Below are 16,868 nucleotides of genomic sequence, written 5' to 3' on the forward strand. Positions count from 1 at the left end.
CACGGTTTGCCTCCTTTGATCTCGAGGCCATGACACATACGGTCACAACGATCTTGACGATTACCACTCCTTCGATTCAAACAATCAGGATCCTGTTCTGACTCTTATTCCGTCAACCACTGACTGATGTTCACGATCTAATCCAATGGTCGCCACCCGAAACACCCGAGTCATGCTTCCTCGCGCTAGACTGCCTTGTACACCGCTTCGGCTTCGGCTTCTCTCACGACGAGACATCACGACGCTGGGACTCAGAAGAGAAGACCCAGCCAGAATATGGGAACGAAGGACGGCTCTCACGCCTCAAGCTGTCGAGCAGTTACTGGTTGAAAGTAATGGCAAGGGTAAGGAGGAGTTGAAGGTGCAAGTAGAGAGCTGTGCGAGGAGATGCTTCTCAGATCAAGAATATCACGAGGTGAGCGTCAACATCCTTGAAGCATTGACACCCAAAAGCTTTCACGCTAATGCGACGGACTCTCAGGCAGGAGCACGGATCGTTCCCTCGCTAAATGATGATGTCGACGTTGTGCTCGGGATCAAGGAGCCTCCCCTATCTGATGTTCACGCTCTGCTCAAAGCTGGAGAAGCGGCGGGCAAGAAACGGACTTGGATGATGTTTTCGCACACTCACAAAGGACAGGTGAGCCGGGTCATCCACGCTGGTTTCATATGGGCTGACAAGCAAAAATCAAGGAGTATAACACCCCGTTACTTTCCTCGTTCCTCCTACCGAATGAAGGTCAGACACTCGTCGATCATGAGCTTTTGACAGCACCCAGCATTGGAAAGGATGGCAAAGAGCACCTGAAACGCGTTGCAGCCTTTGGATGGTATGCGGGAGGTGAGTTGCAACAGTGGTATCGAGCAAGTGGCTCATGGCAATGCCTCTGCAGCTGTGGGTGCTGGAGAAGCTCTATCACTTACCGGGGTAGCTTTGCTCAAACGAGGGGTCGCCTCCCCCTTACTGGTGAGCTGGGCGTATCTCCACGTAATAATGGCCTATCTAATTTCGTGCAGCACCTTCCGCGACCGTACACTTTTGGCTCATTGGCAAAGTTCAAAGTAGCTTTACGGAAAACTGGAGACGCCATCCGGTCTGCTGCTGTGGCAATCAGAGAGCCGATCGTGATCGGCTTGACTGGGTAAGCACATGCATGCCATCCGGAATGCAGCGTGTCCTGCTGACAGCCTGATAGAGCCGGAAACGTTTCCGGAGGAGCCAAAGACATGCTCGATGCCATGGGAGTTGTATGGGTGACAGTGGATCAGCTGGCAGACCTGAGAAAAGATTGTGGTGAGCTGGGCGAGTGGCCATAGCTCCGCTCTCAAGCTGATGACTGCTGTGGACAGCCTGTGACAAGGTGTGAACCACGTCTGTGACGCATCAGGGACTCTACTGATAGATACGTAGATCTACGCCTGTGCGATTCCTCCCTCCTCGTATCTCACTACACATGAAGGCAGCCAATACAATCGGGTGGAGTATCGCAAATCGCCTGAATTGTACCGGAGCCAATTTGCAGAAAAGGTGGGCCCTTGTCAGTGGCTTGAGATGGTGGCACCCACTGATGAAGAATTCTAGATTGCTCCTTTCTTGACAACCTTGATCAACGGTGTCGGTTGGAGCGCCGGCTACCCTCGCACTATGTCTACTGAAGACCTGAGCGGTCTGTTCGATCGAACAGGAGGGAAACAGAAGCTCGTAGCTGTGCAGGATATTAGTTGTGACAAGGAGGTGGGTGAGCTCATCGAAGCTTTGGGTGCTCATCGTCGTAAAAGGGCGGTTTAGAGTTTGTCAAGAAGTACACAACCATCGACGAGCGTTATTTTGAGGGTCCGAACGGAATGCTCATCAGTTCTATCGATATTCTTCCCACTGAGCTTGGTCAGTTTAATTTCTCAAACTATATGTCAAATGGACACTGATGGTGCAGCTTAGCCGCGGACGCATCAGCCCACTTTTCCGAAACTGTTCTGCCCTATGTTCGACGGACGCTATTCCCCAATGCGACAGAAAGTGACAGATGCGGCGAGTTAGCGACACTGAGACGAGCAGTGATTGTGAAGGAAGGCGAGCTCACCAACCAACATCGCTGGCTTCTGCCGCGTGTGGACGATTGGCGTACATCAATTAGGTCATCAAGGACCAATCCAGTGCCCTCTCATGTGTCAACTCGATCTATCAAGAAGAAAGTCTTGCTGCTTGGCAGCGGATTAGTAGCGGGTCCAGCTGTGGAAATCCTTGCATCTCGATCAGATGTTCACCTGGCAGTTGGTAGGAGATATCTTGTGACATGTGGGATCTACATTAATGAGATTGATCTTACCACGCAGCAAGCAACAACCTGGTCGAGGCTCGCGGACATAGCAAAGCTAGATCAAACGTTGAGGCCATCTCGCTTGACGTCTCGGATGATACAGCCCTCGGAGAAGCCGTCAACACAGCGGACGTGATTGTTAGGTCAGCGTGAACAACAGAGCTGGTCATTACTATGACAAAGCTGACGACTTACCCAGTCTGCTGCCCGCGCCGATGCACCCACAAGTTGCAAAACACTGTATCAAGCATGGCCGACACCTTGTGACTGCTTCCTATGTCTCGTCAGAAATGAAAGCATTGGACCAGCAGTGCGTTGCTGATTGTGACTTACCGGCGCATGACTGACACCGTCGTTTGTCAGAGCGCAACAGAACGACGTGCTCCTACTTGGAGAGTGCGGCTTAGACCCGGGCATCGACTCTATGGCGGCCATGCGAATTTTAGATCGAGTGCAAAGGGAAGGTAAGAAGGTTACCTCCTTCGTATCTTGGTGTGGTGGTCTGCCTGAGCTGTCTGCAAGCCAGGTGAGTGATTAGCATGCTTTCACGATCCAGGAATGATTCTGATCATCATCACGCAGGTGCCTCTGCGGTACAAATTCTCGTGGAGTCCGAAAGCGGTCTTGACGGCTGCACAAAACGAGGCGCAGTACAAGTGGGACGGTCAGGTACGTACGCGAAGTTGGTTGGGACGGAGTTGAAAATTGAAGCCCAATCGGAAGTAGAATGTCAATATTCCAGGCCATCAATTGCTCTCGCGACACTTCCCTTGGGTTGATCTATGGGATGATCTACCCCTTGAGGGTCTTGCGAACCGAGACTCCATGCCCTACGCTTACAAGTACGGCCTGGGTCCTATCGACAGCTTGACGAACCTCTTCCGTGGTACGCTCAGATATCGTGGATTTTCTACCTTGCTTGATTCGTTCCGCAAGCTTGGTCTGTTGCGCAGTGATCCGCTGAAGTCACCACCGCAAACGTGGGACCAAATGTTGCTCTCCTCAGCAGGACGGGAGCTAGGGGTGAGGGAAGAGCTCAGATGTCGGGACATTGGCAGTGTGTTGCGTGATCTGGTGGGCGCAAAGCAGGCGGACGAGACCCATGACGCGTTGAGGTGGTGAGTGACTGACTCGTAGACGGCGACTTGTAGTCGAGTACTCATGGATTTGTATTTTTATTTTCAGCTTTGGCCTACTTCCTGGCGATCAATCGTCGCCTCGTGTTCCAATGCCGTTGTTATCGCAACCTACGAATGTCGACCTTTTCGCCCACCTTCTGTCGAAGAAACTTGCATACTCTCCCGGAGAACGGGATACATGTCTTCTGCATCACTCCTTCGACTTGACCTCTCCTGTTTCTGGCGATGGACAAGCGTCAACACAGAAGGTGACAGCTTCGTTGCTGTGTCATGGAGACGAGAATGCCTCTGCGATGAGCGTCACGGTCGGAAAAACCCTAGCTTTTGCAGCTTTGAGGGTGGTCGACGGACAAGTCAAGAGGAGAGGAGTGACAGGACCGTACGAGAGAGAGGTCTGGCAGGGTGTCCTGGAAAGTCTGGAAGAGGTCGGTGTGGTCGTCGAGGAGAAATGGAGTTAAGCGTGTGGTGTAATTTACCACGAGGACAGAAAGTGGACTTTGTCTGGAAGGCGGTCGGGACAATGATAGTATGGTCGTGGTAGTAATATCAGCATTACAAGTGAGGTCCACACAACAGGTATCCTATGCATGTCAACCCTATATCATACAACTTTAACCTTGTACGAATCCTCACTTCCTATTCATCACACGTTGATCTCGGATAAAGGCCACGAAGTGATTATGTCTCTATACCACCTAGCCCCCCCTTCTCCTTGACTGGCTTGATCGTCACGTACCAAACCTCCCCCTGCCCCTCCTCCTCCTGTTGATGAGGTCGAGGTCGAGGTCGAGGTCGAATCGTACGTTTCCATCATTTCCAAGAATTCTTGAGCAAGACCTACCGGTAATGATTCGATCGAGGCGAATTCAAATATCGAGAAACTCTTTTCCTTCGTTTCAGACTCTTGTTCGTCTGAAGGCGGCGAGGGGGAAGGAATGGAAGCGACAGTAGGGGTCAATCGGTCGATCGTGCGATACAGTATGACAGGAGTAGAATATGTCGGTGTATGTAAGACCCTTAGAGATGAGGGGAGCGTGAGTGATTGGATCGATGGGGAAGTATGTTGTGGTAGAAAAGGTAATGTGTCAATCAGAGTCGACGGAGCCAACAACGCTACCGCTTGCATCAGCCCCCGATATTTTTTGGTTTTTTTTTCTGTGGTAAAGTGCGATTGGAGTGAGGATTGCTCACCTACACCTCTTGCTCGCATCCATAATCCCCAAACTTCGTCTAAACCAATGACTCCTCTTCCCTTCTCTCCCACCATCAGACCTTCCTTCAATTCTCCCATCCCCTGACTTCCCGTCAGCAGCCCTCCCAATTCTTTCGCTAAACCCTCGCGATACCTCCTTTCGTCTCTCACCATCTCTTTCGTGAGTGCCGGAGCTGCCAGTCCAAGTTGGACCAAAGAGGTCCTGATCATCGTCGCTTCCTCTTCAGAGGGTCGTCCGCCGCTTCCTCCTCCAGTAGAGGAGGACGATGTAGTTTGCGTTTGAGTGAGCTTGTTATTGAGCGATTGGGCAAGACGGACCATCTCTCCAGCTCTGAGCATGAGCGCTTCGAGATCCGCAAAGGCGGATTGCATGTGTTCGTCTTGGGCTTTGGCATTGAGATCGATTGATTGAAGAATACCATCTGAAGTAAAGTGGGAAAGCGTGGTCAGTCGCAAGTCGTAGATTTCGCGGAAATTGAAATTGGAATCGTAGTGTCAGAGTGACCAACACCCAGGTGTCGCAATTACACATGCCAACTCACCAATCCCCGCTGCAGCTCTACCACCACCCGAATCTCTCTCTCCAGTCCCGAGTCTGACGACTCCTCCCCCTCTCTCCTTCTCCCAAGCTTTATCCCCTAAAACCGCTTTCAACCTCTTGTACACCTCCTGAGATCCGCCTTTCCGGAAACTCAGTCTGACAATGTCCATCTTGCCCTCTACTCCACTTCCTGCTCCCGCCGCTGCCACCGTCGTAGTCGAAGACCCTGCCGCTCTTGTCGTTTCTGCTCTTGGTCTCGAGGTCGTATTGAGTCTAGTCGGTGGAAGTGGGGTAGAGCAGATCTCGCAGTTCCGAAGAAAAGGGGAATTTAGAAATGTACAAGCTGGACAAGCTATCTCCTCTTCGTTTTTGTGCTCCTGGCCTGCCATCGCAGTCGATGGTGAAGACTCATTCCCATTCCCATTCCCATTCCCATTCCGACTACTTTGTCCTCCGACTCCAACACCGCTTAGCGGTGAAGACGTCGTCGCTGTTGAAGTCATCGGCGTCATCACTGTCGAGCTGGATGGTGTCGGTATCGATAATGGTGTGAGTGATCTGGAAGGTGGATTTGAGGAAGTTTGAGAAAATGTTTGCGATCGATAAGGGATCCCACATAATGCGCATTTCGAGGCCGACTTATTGAGACCCGTATTCTGATTGACGTATCCACATACCCTACATGTCCAAGAAGAGATCTCTCCTTGCCCTCCAGGCATCGATGCTCCCATCGTTGATCCAGATCCGAATCGGGATCCAGAAGCATTCACAGATGTTCCTTCATCGCTCGGTGGGGTGTCCCTGCTCACAGAGGAGGAGCCAGTTCCTTCTTGGACTTTCGAGGTAGGGAGAGATACCGATCCGAGGAACAGGGTGATCTTGGGTGACGATCTAATAAATCCCGTGTAGAATTCTGTCTGTCGGACATGTGAAAGATGGCTTTGCAGACAGGGTATTCTGATGGCGTTCGAGGAAGAAGAAGGAAAATTATCATCGTTCGAGTCTGGGATCAGGATCAATCGATGAGTCGTCAAGTTCACAGAGAGAGATTGATAGTTCTGTATCTTGTTGTTGCTAAGGGCCCGACAGAACCCAAGTCAGCTACTTGCTTTATATCGATTTGACAACTGAAGACCAAGCCCAGCTCACCCTTCATACAGCCCGACATTGTCCCAACTGCCTATCCACTCTTCACCTTGATCTCTCTCCAGCGATTCCATCACACTCGCACCTTTTCGAGCAGGAGACCAAGTAGACCACCATCTCTCCGAGAGACCAGACGGTAGACCTGGGTTAGGTGTGTAGACCATTCCCTCGTGACCAGGTCCGTATACTTACGTGTGCAAAGATATCGGGATGTTGGAGACAGAATGAGAGAGAGAAAGGATGCGCAAGGTTTCGTGTTTGTCAAATTGGCCGGAGAGACGAGGTGGAGGCTTATCGCGAGGGTTTGTAACCGGAACATTTTGACACTCGGGTACTCGAGTACTGTGTCCTCATCTGGGTCCACAAGTATGCATGGACAGGAAATATAAATGTACAACAATGATACCATGCGGCAGTGAGACCTTTCAGCTCAAGCGGTGGACATCCCGAGAGCGCCGGTCTACCTCATTATCTCATCATCTAGCGATTAGGTTCCTGCGCTCATCTCCCAGCCAGCTTCGCCACGTCGTCCGCCTCTTGCCGTCTCCTCTCTGCCTTGAACATGTTCGCCTGACCTCCCATTGCATAAGCCCCTTTACCTAACTTCGCCAGAATCACCGCTAGTCGAATCGGTTTGACGGTAGAATATGACATTGATCGGATAGACGGTTCCATATATGCTGAAACGGCATCTGAAAGAATGATGTTGATCGTCTGGGAGGTTGACGCATTGTCAGCCTATGACATATCCTGAAAAGGTAAAGTCTAACCCACATGCTTGACCTCATCAAAGACATGGTCGAGACCAGGCTTGTCGAGCCGTTTGATCTCCGCCTCGATGAAGTTGACATCGGCCAGAACACTGGCCAGGGCCATCTCGTTGTAGCGCATTATTTCCTTTCCGCACAAAGTCTCCTACATATTCGATGAGTGTAGGTCAGCTGAATTCTTGCAAAGAGCTAGCAGAACGCAGCTCACCATCAGCCACCGATTGATCCGGCCAAGCGCATTTTGATACGCTCTGGTCTTGATACTCTCGTTGAGCCCGATCAACACCGAGTCCACATAAGCCGTCAAGAACGTGATCATTTCAAAGACATATGTGCTTGGATCTGTTGTGGTGGATTGAGGTCGAGCTGGCATCCAGTTGTACTCTGCAAGCTCGAAGAATGACTCGAGTTTGGAATTGATGACCGAGTCGATTCGACTTTGTGCGATGGCGAGTGTCGCCGCAAACGAGTCGCACGAGGAGAGTTTGACAGGACCACCCCGTTGCGATGCTCTACAAGCTAGGTCAGCTCGCCCATGATATTACCAGATCAAAAGCCACTGACCTCAAGTTCATGAGGACCCCCTCCAATTCATCACATGCTGTACTGAAATGCTCGAGGTTGACGACGACCTGAGCAATCTGCGAAAGATTGGACATAGATTGTAGTCTGCGAGCTATCTGCTTGCTGACATGGTCTGATAGTAATCCATCGAGTGACTGAATACAAGTCGATCAGCAGTGATCACCTGCTTTCCCTCCTGGGTAACCAACCTTTCTGAGCACTTCGTCGATATCGAGATGTTGTTGAGCAACTCCATCTGTAAATTGGTAGAACTGATCGACAAAGTTTCGAATGTTGATACAGCACATAGGATATGTCTGTGAGAACGGCATTGCTTGAGGGAACCCTTGCCTACAATACTGATCAGCGAAGTACTTTGTGAAGAGCAGCAGATACCACTCACATCGCAAGCGATTCCATTTCTCCGGTGGCCAGCCAGCAGACCCCTGCAACCTGATCGAACTCCTCCTGGTCGTTGACCATCATAGGTTGGTTGTCGTCCTCTGACACAATCTATGCGGCGATTCAATCAGCCACATCACGCATTAGGGTCGTGAGGTACGGCCTACCCACCTGATCGAAATCGGTGCTAAACTTCCTCAACAGCAGCTCAGAATATCGCTCGAACAGAGTGATAAGCAGCCCGTTGAGCTCAGTGATATTGTACCCGTACCCCTTGATGACGAGATTCAGCAGGTCGTTGACCACGATTCCATCATGAATTCGCTCACCTCGAGCGTTTGCACGAAAAGTAACACGTTGGTCTTACTCTCCAAGAACACTTCAGGCTCGCTACACCCCTTCAGACCTTGGCCCATGATCTCCACTATCCTCTTACACATCTCATCCCATAACTCGTCCACGTCGCGCTGCGTTCTGAAGTCTGGCATGGTGTCAAGAACGTGAGACTCGATGATGAAGAAGCCGACAAGCTCTTGCATTAAGAGCGGCAAGGTGGACAGAAGGGTTTCCGGTGTCGTCGAGAGTCGAGAGGTAAGGATAAGGGTTGCTTGGGTCTGGTGAAAGTGGTCAGCTCAATCCTTTACGATGCTAGACCCGTTCGCCCACCTTTCGGTCTTCTTGATAGCTCCCTTGTAATTCAGGCTTCCGCTCCAGGGCCTCATAGATATGGATACATTGATACAGAGGCTTGAAATCGACCTTGATCTCGTCGTTGTCCAGTGCATCGACTGAGATTGTATATGTCAGTGCACCATCGTTTACCGCTCCTCATACACTCACATTCTACTCTCTCATTATTGACCAGCTCCAGAGCGCCGCCGACCCTCGCCAGTCTCACTCCACCTTCCTTCTCCCTCCTGGCTCTCCACTTCTTGATCCTCAGGGCCATCTGCTCGAGCGCCAATTTCCCCACCTTTGCTCCGCTCTCACGGACATCGAATAACCATGTTTTGGTAGAAGCTGTGACTGCGTCTTTGATAGACGATCGTAGGGAAGGAAGAGAAGATAGGATATGGGCGTAGAAGGGCGTTTGTGATATTGACGGTGGAGGGAGGTGAAGGAGGTCTTCCAGTGACTGTGGAAGGTCGCGAATCAACGGACAGATCACGGGCATTGAAGAAGATGACGTACCCGTAATGCACCCCAATACTTCCCTTCTCTTATCATCTCTCCGACTCGATGGACTAGATCCAATAGTCTCAAACAGGTCTGAAGAGTCTCGATTGCATCGTCCATATTCCGCGCCACCTTCTTTTGTTCGAGTAGTGCTCGTTTCTGAGTATATCCGGACATCCGGTCAGCTATGAGATACCGTAGTCAGAAGTAGGGTCGATGGGACATACTTTCTCGCCCAAAGCTCTTCCTACGTCACCCATTTGACCGTCCAACTCCCCTATTCGTCGTCGAAGATGACCCGTTCCTTGTCTGATTGTGAGCAGAGTAGAGACGGAAGATACAAAGTCCTGATTTCCATATCGAGCAAGTCAGTTCCACAACATGTAATAGGTAATGAAACTTCAAGCAGCACTCACCTCATAATTCCCCTCACATATCTTCTCTATTTCCCGTTCTTTCTCCTCCACGAACTTATCCAGACTTCTCAGATACAGTTGCTCGGAATCTGTATCTTGAATGGACTTGATCAGAGGTGCAAGAGCCTCGAGATTTTCGGTTGTAGAGGAGGTAGGATCCAGGTTGATCTGAAGAATGGACGCTCTCAGTATAGCCTTCTTCGGGATAAGATTGTTACGATACGTGGAAACCACCATCATGAAGCGGAGGCATGGAAGGATGGGTTGGCCATTTACCTGCTGAAGCTGCATCTCCAGCTCTGCGCTGGAGAACGTCGGTCGTTGCTTTCGTATCATCATGAGGTCCTCGACAGATGCTCAGGCCAGAACCATAAGTGTTCGCAGTGAATTGTAATGGCTGATTGGACGAAGAACCGAACATCCCAATTATTGTCATCAATAACACCTCGGTCGTCATCATCCGCTTCCCTCGAGTGGGAATGAGAGACGGGCGGCGACTTCCGCTTCATGGAATTGATCCCGTTCGTCTCCACTTGATAGACGATCGCGTTCAATGTGCTTGTTGCTTGCGACTACTGTTCGTTCTTCTTTCCGCCTGTTCCTCTTCGCCAACAACGCTCACTATCCTACACTCGCCAACGGAGTCGGCCCCCTGCAGTGCGGTCATCATGTCAGACGAAGATCTTGTCCTCCTCGAATCAGCCGATAAATACACGTTTGTAGTCTCGCGCAAGATAGCGTGCGCTTCTGGGATGCTCAGGTCGATGCTGGACGAGGATGGTATGTTCCTTGCTTCAGCCTGCTCCTATTCTTCACATGATATGTTGGGTTTGAAGCTTATATCCAACTTTCATGATATTAGCCGCTTTCGAAGAATCCAAAAACAAAACATGTAAAATCCAGCAACGGTATGTCCTCAGGCTCTCGCTCTCATGCACCTCTTCTGCTTTCTCTGGACTTTGGGCTGATCCTTGATGACGGTCTTCTTCTTCTTGCAGCGGTGTGATTCTTCTCAAAGTCATCGAATACCTAGCATACAAGGTCCAATATGCTGAATTCAACGCGGAAGACATCAGAGAGGATTTCTCAGATCGTATAGATCCTTATATCGCCCTTGAGCTGTGAGCGAGAACCCTTCTCTTCTCCCCGGCTCCGACAGGTTGCTAATACCTTTCATTTCATAGATTGACAGCTGCAGACTTCCTCGATGCTTAACTCTGTATCTCTCTTCCTACCTTCCCACCATCGCATCGTTACCTTCCAATTGTATAAACCATAGAACGATACTCATGCATTACGATACCTTGAAGAGTCAAGAATCCCACATAGCGCTAGGCAGTTCATGAGGATTCTTCGTACAATCGTATAAAAAGGGATTGGTACTCGAACTGCCGATGCGGGACGTCTCATAGTGGCCGATGGAATGCCTCGAGATGGCACAAAGCCCCAGTAGATCTCTCTACAATCATCAATCATGTCCGTCTATTTATCCCATGGGTTCATTTCACACGTCATGACCCTCGCCACTTGGCCATAGTCTCTTTGACCGCTATACCCGACTCTAGATCCTCCCTCACTCTCTCATCCACCCCTTTTAACTCCATCCCAACCCTCACCACGTCCGTCACCGAAGCTCTCGGAATGGCCACACATCCATCGAGATCAGCTACGATGATATCGCCCGGTTCGACCACGGTCCCTCCTCCGTCGATCGAGGACGAACCTTCCGCTCGGGGATCAGGATAAGAGGACTGTTGTATCATATCCATTCGGATTGGGACGTTCAGCTGAGAGGGTCTCACGAAGGTCTTTTGACCCAATGTCGAATGGTAGTGAGCGAACACCTAGATCAAGCGAAAAAGAAACGACGTCCATTAGTCATGGGTGAGGAGACATAGAGGCGCCCAACCGAGGCGAAAAATGAATGAATGAATGAATGAATGAATGAATGAATGAATGAATGGACAAGTATATGGACCTGACCCAACCGGGCTGGACTCACCGGAAATCCAATCTGTCGATGCTCATTCAGATCCCTACATCCACCTTGGACAATCACTCCTTTTACGCCTCTAGCTTTAGCTGCTGTGGACATCAGTCCTCCCCAACAAGCAGCGCGACGGACTGCGTCGAGCCTTCTGTCATGAGCTCGATTTCCTTCTACTCGCAGCATGCGCTCATTAGATGGACGCACTGAAAGGAGCTGAAATGATGATGATTGAGCCAGGAGGACTTGCATCGACCTGTTGCATAACGAGCAAAGACATGAGTGAGAGGGAGTGAGAGCAGTCCGTTTTAGATCAAACTTTCAACTGGAAATGACGTACGAAATGGTCTTCTGGCTTCGGAGGGTCTTTGTCATCCCAAACGACCATCTATCATTGAGAAACCTCATTCAGCTTCGTTATGTCTGTACCATGAACTTGTAGCTCGCAGAGATAGCACCTCGAGCGATGTTGGTTTGATCACACATTCACTCACTCACCTTGACTGTGAATGCCGGTCCTATCACTTTCGTACTCTCGTCCAGAGGTGAATACATGTTCATATCAGGTATATGACCACCCGTCATGATCCCAAGCTTGATGAGTGCATCCGAGATCTGAGATCGGGATTGTCATATAATTTCGGCATGGATCAGTAAATCAGATCGAACAGTGCTTTTCTAAGAAGCATTGAGTGATAGGTCGTTCTGGATACCGGTAAGACTTCATGGATGGTAAAAAGCGCTCACCTCGCACGTTGTCAGCTCTTCGAGACCACCATACCTTACCTCTGATCTCATTGTGCAAATCCGTCCTGGATGTCGGAAGAGACGAGAGACAATCACAGCACCAATGAACACCACGAATCATTCCCAGCATCCGGGCGAATCCGGTTATACCGTCAACCGACTGCACGCTGCTGGCTCTTGGTCAAATGCATTATCGCAGTCCATTCATTGCCTCGCATTCATTCGTCATACACAAGCGACACGTCAAGTCACACGGCAGCGATAAGGAAGCATGATGTAAGGAAACCGGATGCATCGTGACAAGAATGGTAAAGACACACATGAAGGAATGAAATATGGAACAAGAGAAATGCCAAGATAATGTGCGGATGATGGTGAAAAGACCTAGTCACAGAGCTCAAATGGTATGTGCGGTATAGAAATGATGTGCCTGCTATCGCCAGTGGGTATGAGTTTCGTTAGGGGGGACAATATATGCTGGGCCAAAGTCATTGACTGGGTAGGCCGCAACGTTGGCGTAATGGGCTTGGGAGTAATGCTTGTTCGGCATCGTTGCGTAATGGTTGATATCACCCTGGATCTCGCCGTAGTCGTTATTGGGGAAGATGCCAGACTGCACCGCGTGGCCCGGGGTGATGGGAGTGAGAGGAGGAACGGTCGCCATCGACATGGACATTGGCATCATCCCTTGCATCTCCCCGTTCTCTGATATGTTGGGAGAGATGGTCATGCCGGACAGACCATGGGACACAGAAACGTCCGAGCGCTGACGTGAGTGCGAGCCACTGGTAGAAGGTGACTGGATGGGCGAGTTGGCTCCTTGGGGATCCATGTTGGTGAAGCCAAACGCAGAAGCCGCCAGACTCAAGGGACGATTAGCACGACGAACACTGCCTTGAATGCTGTTGGTTCGGCTTAGACCCACCGCTCTACGGGGGGAGGGGCTAGTCCCATGATAGGAGTTCTGCCTTTGCAGATGGAGTGGCGCTGGGCGATGCTTGCTGGCCTTGCCAGACGATGGCGACTGCATGCCGGGTTCGACGAGGACCTGAGGAGAGGACTGCGATCGAGACCGTGAACTTGGAGTAAGGTTCGAGTTGGAAAGATCGGACTCGGAGCGAGTCGTGCCCATGCGCGCATGAGCGCTATCAGCAGCGAGGTAGACGGGTTGATACTCGCCCTGACCGCTCGAGTCGGACGATGATAGGGTTGCCGTAGATTGCGATCGCGAGAGGTGCACCGAGCCGTCCATCATAGGCGAAGGCATCATTGCATACTGCTGTTGAGCATAGGCGTAGTACGCGTAGTCGGGTTGAGTAGGCGAAGTCACTGCCTTCCCAGCGGCCTTACGTCGATCCTTGAACTGCGTGACGTCAGCAGCGACCAACGTTCAGGTCAATGTTTCACTCACCTTGTCAAGCCATTTGGCAGATGCCTTGAACCGATCCATAGGAAACCCGATCTCTCTCGCGAAGGTTTTTGCTTTTTCTCTGGCCACGCTGTCTCTGACCTCTTGGCCGGAAGCAATCTGCGCGTCCATCCAAGCGTCAAGCTTTTGCTCGACTGCGGGGAAGCGGCCGCCGACGGTTTTTGGAGCTTTAGGAACGGGTGGTGCTTGAGGCTCTTGGGGCTGGGTCCAGCGATGTGAGGACAAAATGATCTTACTGATCGTGCTTCGATCGACACTGAAGGTGGGTCAGCCTTCGTCACGGTAGAACCTCGTACGGGGAATCGTTACTCACCCGTACATCCTCGCGATATCCTCCTGTCTCAATGAGCTGTTCTGTCGATGGAGGAGGACGATGTTACGTTTGTCATCATAGGTCAACTTGACCTTGGGTCTGACACTGCGCAGATCTGAAGAGGTCGAACCGGTGCGGACAAGGGATGCACCAGACGAGGCGATGCTAGATGTGGGTGAGCCGTTGCGACTGCGTGGTGGACCGGGGAAATTATAGACCGGTTGAGTCTGATACATGTCTGCAGGGTAAATGCCAGTCATCTGTGGCTGCATGGCGACAAACTGTTGTGGGTATTGTGTGTAAGACATGTGCTCGGTGGGTGAAGTCTGCTGAAAGGCTGGGAAGTTTGGCTGTTGACCATAGTACATTGCGGTGTTATCGATGTATTGTTGATGTTCGATTGGAAGAGGATATGGGATAGTGTCATGCGGTTGAACCGGCAGTGGTGGCTGTTGCGATTGGGGTTGCTGCTGGTTCTGAAACGTCTTGAAAGGGGACATGAGGGATGGTTTTGTGTGTGACGATGATGCACGGATGGTCTGGTCACCGTTGCCATTGATGTTCGGAGGACGGGGTAAGGATGCAGGGTGTATTTGCGGTTGACCTTCGGGGACGACGGGAGTTTTTTCCTCGTCACCCCTAGCTGCTCCCGAGGGAGTGGTTTGTTCAACATACTCGGCGCTGGGCTGGGCAGAGTAATCCCCGTAGGCAAAGCCATAGGCGTCGTCAAGGGCAGCCGGGATAGCATATGTCGGATCGTGCAGGTGTGGGGTGATGGGCTCGGTACTGACGAAGTTGTCTTCGAGATAGGCCGAAGGAGAGTTGAAGTCCGGTATGGGCGGACGAGTGGAGGAGACACGTGTAGGTGTATGAGAGGGGATATCGTCCGGTGACGGTTGGGAATGAATGGTGTCCATGTCGGATGAGACGAGACAGATGCTACTCTGCTTGAGTCAGCGGTGGCTGTGAGACAGGTCAAAGTATATGACCAGACATACCTAAATTCTGAATGCCCAAGCGCTGCTCTCTACCCTGTCCGGGTCTGCTTTTGGAAGGTAGGGGGGGTCTACGCCATGCAGAAAGGATGCAGAAGACCTAGAGAGGGGAGGAGGGTGGAGTGACATGAGCATAGATAGGCGTCGTATATATAGGGGTATGAAGAAAGAAAAGTGACGGGAAGAAGTGACCCACTGAGAGTGTTTTCTGACTGGATGGAGGGATGGGGTCGACGGCCGGTCAAGTCACGGACTGGACGACTGATCCTAAGAGTCGCCTCTGCTTCTGTCAGCTCGTGACTCGAGCCCTGTCTACTTGTGCTATCGGTGCTGAAGAGGTGAGGTGGGACGAAGAGTAGGTGTCATCGACTTGGGGGGTCCTGATTTCGCAGCAGACGGTGCCATACGAAACGCAGTTTTGTCGAAGGACAGAAGTCGTGCAGTGACTTACAACGTAGACTTCCCAGAAACGCGCCTTGTCCTTCGCTTTTGGGATCGTCCCTGGCCGATTGCTACTCGTACTACTGCTATCCAACGCGGCCGTGCGCTTTTATATTTCCGATCTCTCTTCCCTTTATTCCCCTTCACTTCGGACTGTCGAGCTGTTGATTGCTGATCCCAAGACGACGAAAGAGCAGGTGTCTGAGGAAGGTATGATATGATCGATCTGATGCAGAAGGCGATTGAGCAGATACGGTATCCTTGGACTACTTGTACACGGCCTGCCTGTATATTCCGGGCCAAGGTCGGACTCAGAGTCCAAGACTCTGTCTGCCCTGAAATCCAAAGGGTTAGACCTGGATATCTCGTTGTCCTCGAGGTTGTGGGACTAAGGGGATTGGAAGCTGAGAGCACGGTTTTGCCTTTCGGAAATTGTGAGACTACTGCTGCTGCTGCTTCTGCTACTGCTACATATGCTGCATGCTAATCACAGCCTTTTGGATTTCCTACTGTCTCTCCTCTCGGTACCATACGATTTTTGATTCCCTTTCATGTCCCGCATGATCTGTTCTCGGGGAGTCGTAACCAACCCTCTTAATAAGACCCCTCTGAGACTACATCATGTTGCGTCCAATGGGTTATATATCTATTCTCGAAGTACAGTTGCTACGCGTCAGGGTCCATTGATTTTGACATGCCCGTGCTGTCCTGCAACCATCCACTACCGATTAAGCTCTGATCAGAATAATGAGGAGAGGGGGGGGGGAGGGGGGCAATACACCGCTTATTCTCTCCGACGGTCAATACAATGGGGGGCCAGACAAGCCGACCCGGAGTGAACGTCTCATTTGCGAGAGACTCAAAAGTCAATTCGGTCAGTAGTGGATCTGAACCCCGCGTTTCGTATCCGGCGCACGGGCGGGTGATCTTGAACACGTTGTTGGTAGTCGACGTACTGTCGATGGATTTCCCGGGAATTGGTACATACATACATACACCTGACGAGTTCGTCTGGCCCTAATCTCGACTGAAGCGATTCATATTCCCTCGGCCATAACCTCACAGGTCCACCGACGTCCAGTCAGGCAAAAAGTCTTTGACCGCGACTCAGCCTCGTTGGTTCCTTGCCGTTATTTTTTGACTTTTCAAATAGGACCCACCACCACCATTGTCGTAATGCAATTCATCCCGGTACAACTAAAAACCGTTCATGAGAATTACGATTCGAAACCGAAACCAAATTGCTCTTTTGATGACCGAATGCAAAATGC

The 16,868-nt window shown here is 50.9% G+C and overlaps 6 protein-coding genes across 6 annotated transcripts; 2 read left to right on the forward strand and 4 right to left on the reverse strand.

The window, feature by feature from the left end:
* Window positions 1-145: 145 nt before the first annotated feature.
* On the forward strand, window positions 146-3,915 carry IAR55_001586 (uncharacterized protein; the record flags this gene model as incomplete). Its single annotated transcript, XM_066944712.1, has 17 exons — window positions 146-415; window positions 482-640; window positions 694-841; window positions 894-967; window positions 1,018-1,142; window positions 1,197-1,294; window positions 1,351-1,361; window positions 1,412-1,528; window positions 1,583-1,735; window positions 1,780-1,885; window positions 1,940-2,275; window positions 2,335-2,461; window positions 2,518-2,628; window positions 2,682-2,844; window positions 2,901-2,987; window positions 3,045-3,436; window positions 3,504-3,915. The coding sequence occupies 17 exons, from the start codon at window positions 146-148 to the stop codon at window positions 3,913-3,915; spliced, it is 2,889 nt and encodes a 962-aa protein (XP_066804635.1).
* A 185-nt stretch (window positions 3,916-4,100) lies between these two features.
* IAR55_001587 (uncharacterized protein) lies at window positions 4,101-6,521 on the reverse strand (the record flags this gene model as incomplete). Its single annotated transcript, XM_066944713.1, has 4 exons — window positions 4,101-4,570; window positions 4,649-5,092; window positions 5,213-6,285; window positions 6,361-6,521. 4 exons carry the CDS (start codon window positions 6,519-6,521, stop codon window positions 4,101-4,103), a joined length of 2,148 nt encoding a protein of 715 aa, XP_066804636.1.
* Window positions 6,522-6,858: 337 nt separating this feature from the next.
* On the reverse strand, window positions 6,859-10,021 carry IAR55_001588 (uncharacterized protein; the record flags this gene model as incomplete). The annotated part of the gene is made up of 14 exons (XM_066944714.1): window positions 6,859-7,071; window positions 7,132-7,272; window positions 7,336-7,639; window positions 7,692-7,846; window positions 7,901-8,042; window positions 8,095-8,204; window positions 8,265-8,366; window positions 8,423-8,707; window positions 8,760-8,881; window positions 8,934-9,228; window positions 9,285-9,428; window positions 9,497-9,616; window positions 9,686-9,853; window positions 9,962-10,021. The coding sequence occupies 14 exons, from the start codon at window positions 10,019-10,021 to the stop codon at window positions 6,859-6,861; spliced, it is 2,361 nt and encodes a 786-aa protein (XP_066804637.1).
* A 332-nt stretch (window positions 10,022-10,353) lies between these two features.
* Window positions 10,354-10,900, forward strand: IAR55_001589 (uncharacterized protein; the record flags this gene model as incomplete). The annotated part of the gene is made up of 4 exons (XM_066944715.1): window positions 10,354-10,465; window positions 10,548-10,593; window positions 10,684-10,806; window positions 10,870-10,900. 4 exons carry the CDS (start codon window positions 10,354-10,356, stop codon window positions 10,898-10,900), a joined length of 312 nt encoding a protein of 103 aa, XP_066804638.1.
* Window positions 10,901-11,196: 296 nt separating this feature from the next.
* Window positions 11,197-12,470, reverse strand: IAR55_001590 (uncharacterized protein; the record flags this gene model as incomplete). Its single annotated transcript, XM_066944716.1, has 6 exons — window positions 11,197-11,529; window positions 11,688-11,809; window positions 11,880-11,928; window positions 12,013-12,060; window positions 12,171-12,287; window positions 12,420-12,470. 6 exons carry the CDS (start codon window positions 12,468-12,470, stop codon window positions 11,197-11,199), a joined length of 720 nt encoding a protein of 239 aa, XP_066804639.1.
* A 382-nt stretch (window positions 12,471-12,852) lies between these two features.
* On the reverse strand, window positions 12,853-15,078 carry IAR55_001591 (uncharacterized protein; the record flags this gene model as incomplete). Its single annotated transcript, XM_066944717.1, has 3 exons — window positions 12,853-13,782; window positions 13,831-14,104; window positions 14,162-15,078. 3 exons carry the CDS (start codon window positions 15,076-15,078, stop codon window positions 12,853-12,855), a joined length of 2,121 nt encoding a protein of 706 aa, XP_066804640.1.
* Window positions 15,079-16,868: the final 1,790 nt, after the last annotated feature.

The sequence above is a fragment of the Kwoniella newhampshirensis genome, chromosome 3 (genome assembly GCF_039105145.1).
Source record: "Kwoniella newhampshirensis strain CBS 13917 chromosome 3, whole genome shotgun sequence".
NCBI classification, from domain to species: domain Eukaryota; kingdom Fungi; phylum Basidiomycota; class Tremellomycetes; order Tremellales; family Cryptococcaceae; genus Kwoniella; species Kwoniella newhampshirensis.